General features: G+C 34.1%; 2 protein-coding genes across 2 annotated transcripts; both read left to right on the forward strand.

Moving 5' to 3' along the window:
* Positions 1–593: 593 nt before the first annotated feature.
* Positions 594–3,024, forward strand: LOC139904221 (SPX domain-containing protein 1-like). Its single transcript, XM_071886153.1, has 3 exons — positions 594–1,047; positions 2,206–2,332; positions 2,419–3,024. The coding sequence occupies exons 1-3, from the start codon at positions 736–738 to the stop codon at positions 2,883–2,885; spliced, it is 906 nt and encodes a 301-aa protein (XP_071742254.1). The 5' UTR covers positions 594–735; the 3' UTR covers positions 2,886–3,024.
* A 1,210-nt stretch (positions 3,025–4,234) lies between these two features.
* On the forward strand, positions 4,235–5,919 carry LOC139904222 (peroxidase 25). Its single transcript, XM_071886154.1, has 4 exons — positions 4,235–4,466; positions 4,542–4,721; positions 4,822–4,984; positions 5,379–5,919. The coding sequence occupies exons 1-4, from the start codon at positions 4,263–4,265 to the stop codon at positions 5,798–5,800; spliced, it is 969 nt and encodes a 322-aa protein (XP_071742255.1). The 5' UTR covers positions 4,235–4,262; the 3' UTR covers positions 5,801–5,919.
* Positions 5,920–10,849: the final 4,930 nt, after the last annotated feature.

Genomic DNA, 10,849 nt, shown 5'->3' on the forward strand with positions numbered 1-10,849 from the left:
ACAAATCTAAGAAAATATTAACGAAAACATCGAGACAACAAAAGAGACAATATACAAAACATAATAATCTACCTTAACACCACGAAATATTAATTTAAGCTACATACTATAGAAAACTTCAACTTTCCGCCAACAACCATACAAAACATGAAAGTGACTAAACTAAAATTTACTTGAAACTTCACTTGCACTAAGGCCCAGCCACATACTTCTACACATCCGAATCCGAAGAAGAAAAAATCATCTACATATTCATCATCGCCTTGCTGAAGCCTTTTATCATATTAACGAAAAAAATCTTTTATACCATCTTCTTTCACTCCGACATCTTCTACGCTTCATACTTTTTTTTTTTTTAAGATGTAATTAGTAAAATGATGATGTTTATAGTCCAACCCAAATGATAAAGAAAATAGTTCCGTTCCATAACCAAAATTAAAGAGATCTACTAGCTTCAATTTTAAGCCAACACGAGCAACCTTTATTTTCTGCTCCCATGACAAAGAATATAACTACAAAAATATTCCCCAGAATATGCTTTTACCTTTTCCCGCATATTCTTCTAGTTCTAAGTTCTAACCCCTCAATCCCTCATTGTTGATTTTATTTGATTAAAAAATTAAATCATTATATATATTCGCTATTCTCGCTGATTTCCCTTTACATAATAAACATATCAAAAACATCTAATCAATTTCACAAAATTTAATTCAATCAAATCAAATCAAATCAATTATGAAATTCGGAAAGAGTTTAAACAATCAGATCGAAGAAACATTACCTGAATGGAGAGACAAGTTTTTATCATACAAAGAATTGAAAAAACGGTTGAAACTCATTAAACCACAACAGAAATCAAGTGACGATGATGATGACTGTAATCCGCCGGCGAAGAGAACGCGGATCACCGGCGATGACGCTACAATGGCCGGTGCTGTTGAGATGTCGGCGGAAGAAATTGATTTCGTTGAGTTGCTGGAACAGGAAGTTGAGAAATTCAATTCGTTCTTCGTTGAGAAAGAAGAAGAGTATATCATTAAATTGAAGGTATCATCAGCTATCATATTTTAAATTTATTTATTACGGAGTACTAATTTACTAGTAATAATGATGATATAGATAGATCTGTTTAATTAGGTTAATTCATTATTATTATTATTAGTTGTAAATCACTACGGTATATGTATGTTGCAAATTAGGTTATCATGTATCTATAGTATGCAAGGACTGTGTGTGTTTGTAAGTATATGTATTCTTTGTCTATTGGAATCAAATTGTTAGAAATAAATTATATGTGATGTGATTTACACATTAAGTATGTTGAAACTGTAAAACTGTAAGTTACCAATCCTTTTAAGGTTAGCAAATAATTACTCCCTAGTTATAGGATTAGCAAATGAAAACTTAATAAGCAAGTCCAAACATGACTTATTTCGTATGTAGCTAATTTGCGAATTTGTGTATTCTTAAGATAAAGGAGGTAAATAATTTATGCTGCATATCCCTGTTGTGTTATATACCTGCCATTAAGTGGCTAGTAGATAAAGAATCTGGTCGACAATGCACGGAAATTGCACCCTCAAAATGCCTGATATACCGGGCTTTGGCAGGGGGTAAAACAAATTCTATCTGTTAGAAGTTAAGAGTTATAAAAATTCCAACTACCAAAAGGGCATTTGGCCCAGCGGTATCGTGGTGGCCCTCCAACCAAGAGGTTGAGGGTTCAAGTCCCACTTGGGACATATTCGTGGTTGTGTGTGAGTTTGCCTTTCCAAAAAAAAAATTATATATATATAAAAATAAAAATAAAAATAAAAATAAAAATTCCAACTACAAGAATGTGCGTTTAAGTCTCAAAATTCAATTGAGACTTGTAATAAGTTTGCCCCTTTGCGTTTTAGTAAATGAATAATAAACGTTGTAGTGATATCAAGGATCGATATGGATATAAATATTATCTTATCTTGTTCTTAAAGAGATTATTTTGAGACAACATGTAACTTGCCATGGAATTTTGCAAGGTTTTATTAAGAAATATGAAAAAGGGGACTTCACTGGTTCGTTTTTTACTATAGTGGTTTTTTGTCTTGTTGAAAGATTCTTTATGGTCCGAAGAGTCGATTAAAAAAAGTCAAACTCAAACCATCAGTTTGAAGTCAATATTTTGTAACTGAAGGCATGTTTATTTCTGGTTTTGATGAGCAGGAATTGCAGGATAGTGTAATGAATGCCAAGGATTCAGACGAAGAGATGATCAAGATACGGAAAGAATTAGTTGATTTTCATGGAGAGATGGTTTTATTAGAGAATTATAGTGCACTTAACTACACAGGTTGCTAATCTTTCTCAAATTAATCAGTCATTTTGTATTGATTCCAAAGTTAGAATTTTGTTGTTAACCTTTTTATTTATAAACAGGAATAGTAAAGATATTGAAGAAGTACGATAAACGAACAGGGGCTCTCCTTCGTTTACCTTTTATTCAAAAAGTTCTACAGCAACCATTCTTCACCACAGATTTGCTTTACAAGCTTGTGAAGGAGTGCGAGTCTATGTTAGACCGCCACTTCCCTCTGACTGAACTCTCAGCTGCATTTGATGAAGCTGGCATTGATACTGGCGGTGGTGGTGATGGTGGTGGTGGAGATGGAGGTGAGGGGCCTACCACCAGCACTAGTGAGGGACATACAAAAGCTAAAGAACTTGCTGAGCTCGAATACATGAAGAGTTTGTACACAAAGAGTACCATTTCGGCGTTAAGGGCTTTGAAAGAAATCAGAAGCAAGAGCTCTACGGTTAGTGTATTCTCGCTGCCGCCTTTGCAAGTAAGCGGAATAGAGGAAACTTGGAATAAAATTCCTCTTCATGAACAACTAGCAAAATAACATGAGTATAGGGTATAGGGTATACATTGTCTGTTTTACATGTTACAAACGAATGCGCCATCGGTGCTTTGTATTAGATGCTAACAACGGATGTAAAATATCATAGATGATGATAATTAACCTCAAGATTTGTAGCGCTTGTCTTTCCTATATTACCTTTATTAAGGGATATTATGCTTTTTTTCTCAGCTTGTATAAAAGAGTTACTCGGTATTATTGTAGAATACAATATTCTGATGTTTGCATACCATTTGGAGGGTATGCAAACATGACTTATCTAAGTTATGTCATATTTAAATATTTAATTGCTTTACCTCTCATTGTGAGATAGGACCCATCAAAGGGCTTAATGGAATCAGCTTATTGATAAACTTAGTGGTGACAAAATGGCCTTCTCTGGGTAATGGGTCAAAGCAAACTTTGGGTCATTGTTGGTTTTGTGGCAAAACGGGTTGGGCAGGTTGTTCCATTGATGTATTATGGTTTGCTTCTTTTAGCTTTTTATAGATACTGGACTGTAAGTGATGCATTAAAATATACTCTGGTTGACTTTGACCAGCTCTGATTAGTAACTTGTTCCACTACTTTGTTCTGAACCTAGCTATAAAACAAATTTTGTTGAAATTACCACATTTGGGTAACTACAATTTGAGTAAGTTTGTAGATAGTACACTAATAATTGAATTATGCAAAACGTATGTTTAATTAGTTTAGTATAAACCTTTCGGCAAGCAGCATGTATAATTGATTGAGAATAAAAAGCATCCGTAATTTTAGGGTACCGAATATCATTGTTAGTTCCTGTAAATTTACGTATAATCATCAACATATGTATCTTTTGTAAAGATGGTCTCTTAAAAAGCATGCCTTATAGTAGAAGTTTAAGACCCTCTGCCCCACTCCTCAAGTACATTATTTTATTTTATTTGAAATTCTATATAATTTGTTTAACATATATGCATAATATTGTATGGAATATAACACATATTTTAGTAGTAGTATTTGAAAATTGCCATTTTAGCCCTGAACATAATGCATGCATACCATATACTACTAATCAAGAATTGTGATCATGCAAGCTGATCCATGAAGTCACTAATATCCCAAAAAGCAAATGTGAACTCATTGACAACTGCAGAATATGGAACCATCACTAAAAGAAGTTAAACCGCGTTATGTTAAAAGCTTCCATTACAGAATCAAGAAAAGACACCAACTGTATTATCAAATTCATCATATTTACCTTTTTATTGGTTCGATGACTCGAGCTCCACTAATATTTAACAATAAAATCTTATCCTACCTACAAAAGGACTCTTAGTAGTCATTTACAACTATATATATAGCCTATTAGAAACATCCATCTTATATTCAGAAATGGAGATCACTCTGTTAAGCATCGTTAGTTTGTGTTTGATTTTGATCCCGGTAGCTAAATCTCAACTAAAATCAGGGTTTTACTCATCTACATGTCCTAAAGCTGAAACTACTGTGAGGTCTACTGTTGAAACACATTTCAAGAATGATCCTACCGTTGCTGCTGCTCTTCTCAGGCTTCACTTTCATGATTGTTTTGTTGAGGTACTTTCTTACTTTCAAAGGGTATTTTGGGAATAAATAAAGATTTGAGCTTTATTAATGGTTTTCTTGATGTAGGGTTGTGATGGCTCAATCTTGATTAAGGGTAGTTCTGCTGAGATCAATGCATCGCCTAATCTTGGATTAAGAGGATTTGAAGTCATTGATGATGCTAAGACACAATTAGAAGCTTTATGCCCTGATGTCGTTTCTTGTGCTGATATTCTTGCTTTGGCTGCTCGTGATTCAGTTGATTTGGTAACATTTTTTCTTGAACAGTCTTCTTTTTTTTTTTGGAAAACTTAGTTACAGGACACTTATATAGTATATCTAACGTGCGTTATGTCGTGTGTTTTAGAGTGATGGTCCGAATTGGGATGTGCCAACAGGGAGACGAGATGGTCGAGTTTCGTTAGCATCTAAAGCTTTGAATTTACCATCACCGTTAGATTCAGTTGATGCCCAGAGAAAGAAGTTTGCGGATAAAGGCCTTGATGATCGTGATCTAGTAACGCTAGCAGGTAAATTACATATATACACAGGGCCGGTCTCAAGAATTTAAGGACCTAGAATGAGTTGAAAAAAATGGCCCTAGGGCCTAATGGATAAATATAAACTATTTAAATGAAGGCCTTTCGGCCTTGCTAATATGCTAGTAGACTTTGGTTTCTTTTTTTTCGGGTGGCCTTTGATTATTGTTTTTTGGACCTACTGTGCTTTGCCTTCGCTTGTTCAGTTGCATTTTCCTAGTTCATCTGCTTCTCAAATCTCCGATTATGTGTCTACATATAAAAAAATTGGCCCCTAAAAATCCCTGAGCGATCGATCACTTTTTCTCCCTCCGGGCCTCCCTAGTATACCCTTATTAAATCATAATATGCAAGTGTTGTATGAAGGATTAATTTTTTGATGCAGGTGCACATACAATAGGCCAAACAGATTGCAGGTTCTTTAGGTACCGTTTATACAATTTCACAACAACGGGGAATTCAGACCCGAGCTTGAGCCAATCAGCGCTAGCCCAATTTCAAAGTCAGTGTCCAAAGAGTAGCGACGGGACAGAACGAGTGGCATTGGACAAAGACAGCCAACTAAAGTTTGACGTGAACTATTTTAAGAATGTGCGTGATGGAAACGGGGTTTTGGAGTCAGATCAGAGATTATGGGGTGACCCAACAACGCGTGACATGGTGAAAAATTATGCAGGAACCATACGGGGGTTGTTAGGACTTAGATTCGATTTCGAGTTCAAAAAGTCAATGGTCAAGATGAGTAGCATTGAAGTGAAAACTGGTGCCCAGGGTGAAATTAGAAGGATTTGTTCTAAGTTCAACTAAATAAGTGCAAGATAATTGTTATTTGTATATGTATTGAACAAGTAGAATGAATTAGCCCTCCATTGCCAAATCATCAGCTTTTGTATTTATAAAGATATATGTATATGTATATTTTGTTATTTGTATTAGTATATGTTTGATTGAAAACATTTGAACTTATATAATCAACTAAAATAGTAAGAATTTGTATTTATAAAGATAAGTGGTACCCATTTAATTTAATTAGAGTATATATGGCATGAAGCCAGTGGAAAGCACATCCAACCTTACTCATGCATATTTAATTAAGTTTATGTAAATGTATTTTTTTTTTTGAACGGCGATTTTTTGGCATCAGTAGATCATTTATTTCAACGACCCCCATCATTTGCACGTAACACATACGTTCGGGCGAAAACCCGAACCCGATCGACGTTACCCGGGAACACATCCATTCGGGCAATGGTCCGGGTAGAGGTCCGTGAACGAATCCGGTAAAACCTCCCTATAGGGTCAATATATACCACCATTATTGCTGTTCAATTGGTTTAAAGAAAATCATGTCATCCCTAAGGATCGAACCCATGACCTCTCCCTATCCCATGACACAAAGTACATGGGGGGAACCGTTAGGCTATGCCCGCAAGTTCAATTTATGTAAATGTATTATTATGTATTCGGTAATGGTAATGATAATGGTAATGATATGGTAATGGTGTGTATGTGCACTTCCAAAACTTTTTTACAAATAAAACGGTAGACGGATAATGGATAACTTTTTCTTTACATGCTACCGGGAAAAGAAGAGTAATTTTTACATAGATGTACATGGTCTAACTGCCGTGTCCGACCATTTTCACGGTCACTCTAAGATAAACGGCTAGTAAGTTCGAACCCGATATATCTTATGAGAATATCGAAGTCTCAACCCATAGACTATTGTATTGAGCTTTTTTACAAATAAAACAAATATTTTTTTTGAACACTGTATTCTTTGTTTTCCAGTTTGCATATCTTATTACTCCCTCCGTCTCATTCCAATAGTCCACAGACAAAAAACACGCAGTTTTATGAAATCCCACTAACTTCATTTCTCCATCAATAAAATATCTTCTCTCTCCAGATCCACCAATGAAATATCTTCTTTCCTTTCTATTTATGGAAGTGGACTATCAGAATGGGACATCCTAAAATGGAATACTGCCCTATTGGAATGAGATTGAGGTTATGCTGCGCGCATGCAGACGTCTTTACTCCAGGGTGTTTGTTTTTTTAAAGATAAGATGAAATAATGTCTTCGAATGTATGCAAACTCGCAGTCTTGGAAATATGTTTATAAGTGCCGCAGACAGAATTGAGTTATTTTGCAGACATGAAAACAAACAGTCTTCGGTATTCAGCATACAACATACAGACCTTTAGGTCACATCTTCTTTACAGACATTATCCGTAAATTTTCAAACAAACATATCTTAAATAATAAATGACACCAAAGTAAGATAGAAAGGCATGTTATAAATCAATATAAATCATCAATATATATATATATATATATATATATATATATATATATATATATATATATATAGGGGCGGAGCTTATTAGGGGCAGGAGGGGGCCCTCGCCCCTCCAAAAGTTTCGGTAATTAATGTTAGTTTGTAACCCTTTGAGTTACGGACGTTTGGGCTTTTGAATCAACTAAATCGGAGTCCGTATGAAGAAGATATGATGAAAATAGTGAATGCGCGCAGATTTTGTTTTCATCAACAATCTACTTATTTTCTCATATCTCTTAGGCATTTTCACCTTGAAATCAATTTTAAAGCTAAAGTTTAAGAAGTTAACTTAGATATGTACAATTAGAATCTGTATTCTCATTAAAATGCATATAAAATTAAATATGTGATTTTGTCCACCAAAATTAGTATTTTTTCTTGCTAAAAACATAGTACACATTAGGCAAAATTTGGCCCCTCCAAGCGCAACGTTCAACCTCTGCCACTGTATATATATATATATATATATATATATGTGTGTGTGTGTGTGTGTGTGTGTGTGTGTATGTGTGTGTGTGTGTGTAATCTAACAAAATTTGGGAGGAAAAGTAATTGGTAGATTGTTTTAACTCAGGCAATCGTGCAAACTCGATCGAAATTTGAAAATTCACGAAGATGTAAAACAATCAATCGAATTAATCTACTCAATTGGATCGAATAGATTAATATCTCGAAGTAATCAAATTTAGCTGACAACTGGAATTTGATATGGTTATCTGTAAGTAGTTGAGCAGAGTAACGGCATATTAACTTGAAAATCGAATTACAACGATGAAATTAGGGTTTGGAACGATTAGATGAGAAGCTTAAACTGTTTCTCATACATTTCAACTGACTAACAAACTTCTGTTACATCATAATATAAACCGCCTTTTTCATAGCGGGAAAAACTAACCTATCAGCTATTCAAAACAAAGAGGAAGAAAAAGATACAATACACCACCCAGACTTTGGAATATTTACAATAAAGGTCCTTATACTATCGTTTTGACTTGATTTTGACTTTAGGCTTTGTATACTCCCCCTCAACTTTGGAGTTGGGTGAATTTGAAACTCCTAACTTGCGTAACAAGTTGTTTTGCTATTCAACTGACATAATCTTTGTGAAAATATCAGCTATATGATCTTTGATATTTACATAATCTGTTTGAATTGCCTCACTTTTCAATTGATCTCGAACACAATGACAATCTACCTCAATGTGTTTGGTTCGGGCATGAAAGACTGGGTTTGCAGCTATATACATAGCTGCTTGATTATCACAGTACAAGCTAACAGGACCCAAATCTTTTAACCCTAAATCATTCAGAAGAGAGACTAACCAAGTGACTTGTAACATCCCGTTTTCTTCATACGTGTCTTAAGTGTGACGATCGCTCCAAATCCATATGGACGAATATGTCATTCATCGATTTCATTGCGAGGTATTTGACCTCTATATGATACGTTTTATAAACATTGCATTCTTTTGAAAAGGTATACCATAAATGAATATTTATATCCAAGGTTTTCGACATTTGATGATTTCTACATATAGACAATCACCGTAAAAAATAGTTTACAATAATACTTCCGTTGACAATGCAGTCAAAATGGATACATGATGATGGTTTTGTGAATGCAACGTTTTCTTGAGTAAAGCATGTATGACTCCATGCACAAAGCTTGTCTAACATATAAGCAAACAGCGAAAGACTTCTAGGGAACCTGAGAATAAACATGCTAACAAGTGTCAACACAACGGTTAGTGAGTTCATAGTTTTAATGTATCGCATAATCTGTATATAAAGGTGGATCACAAGATTTCAGTTGTTTCATCCAGAAACGTTTATCAAAATATTCTACAAGATCGAGCACCCTGGTAACTAAACTTTAACGTTATAATAAGTACCCCTGTTTTAACATACATGCAACCAACATGTACAATACACGCAATCTAACGTGTACTAAACTCAAATAGCATACGTCTGTTTTATAGTTCAGGCTAGGGTTTCTATACCTGGAACAGACGGGGATGTCAAGCCCTATGGATCCATATATAACTACTCGCGCCCACCAGTTCTTATAACCGGCAGTTACTAGTTACCAAAGCTAAGGGATTTTCGGTTCAAACTCGGTGTAGAATTTAGTATGTACTTGTATCCATTGCATTTAAAATAAAGTGCATGAATTCTCAGTCCAAAAATATAGATTGCAAAAGCAATTAAAAAGGGAGCATATGAAACTCACCTTAGCAGCACATAAAGTTGTTCACCGAAATGTGACCGAAACTCGAAATACCTAAATAATCGTATATCTCAACCTAGAGAACATATGTTGGTCAATAAATGTTTAACAAACTAGGTCTGGTCATAGTGTATCACAATCTTAATGCTCGAGATCGACATACAAAAGTTATCCAAAGTCGTTTCAAAAGGTCAATTTTGACAATAGTACAACAAAACGAGACGTACCTTATATAAGGATTCATTTACTCGGTTGGTAATATTCAAAAAACCAATTTATCAATCTTACAAACAAGTTGTTTAAATATTAATTGCAGATTCAAAAGCAATTCCAATTAACGTCAATCATAATTCAGTTGACCATATCTTTTGATTCGTTCATCGAAATTACGCTATTTCTAAATGAAAAGTTATTGATTTTTCGTCAGCTTTCCAAAAACATGCATATCATATACCTTTTATCAGTAATATATGTATTTAATTCGTGATTCATCATAAACTGTTTAACTACGAAATTTAGCATACAAGCATGCATAAATATATATATACTCGAGCACTAGACATGGATACATAAATAATATATAAAAGATAAGATATGAATGCTCACGTATCAATATTGTGATTCAATATTGCAGGAAAGTACGTAGACACAGCAGAGATAATAAACACTAGGTTTGACTTGCGAACAGTACCCATGAATATTACCCATAACCTCCATAGCTATAACCCATAATTTCCTTAGCTCTATCCCGCTTGAAAACCCATTTGGACATCACTCCGTCTTAATATTTTATGTATATTATTATTTTTGTATCGTAAAAATAATAATACTAATACTATTAATAATAAGATTAATAATAATAATAATAATAATAATAATAATAATAATAATAATAATAATAATAATAATAATTAATAATAATAATAATTAATAAAATAAATACGAAGTAAAATGAATTAAATCAGAAGTAGAAATGGTCGAGCTTTTATAGTGTTGGCCTGAAATTGCCTGCCATGCGATCGCATGGTTTACTAGGCTTCTGGCCATGCGATCGCATGGCCACCTGTCTCCAGCTCACATCTTTTTGTTTCTTTGTTCGTCGACATAATTTTATAATATATATAATATAAATAATTTAAATTAATTAAATATATATTATATTATATTCTCGTGTATAGGTTACTTGTAATTTTTATTCCGATGTCTTGTACGTTTGCGTTCGACTTATGTCCCGCTTTCGGTTTCTCGAACGCATTTTCGTACGCTTAGAAAACTAGTACTTTTCGTT

The sequence above is a fragment of the Rutidosis leptorrhynchoides genome, chromosome 4 (assembly GCF_046630445.1).
Source record: "Rutidosis leptorrhynchoides isolate AG116_Rl617_1_P2 chromosome 4, CSIRO_AGI_Rlap_v1, whole genome shotgun sequence".
NCBI lineage: Eukaryota > Viridiplantae > Streptophyta > Magnoliopsida > Asterales > Asteraceae > Rutidosis > Rutidosis leptorrhynchoides.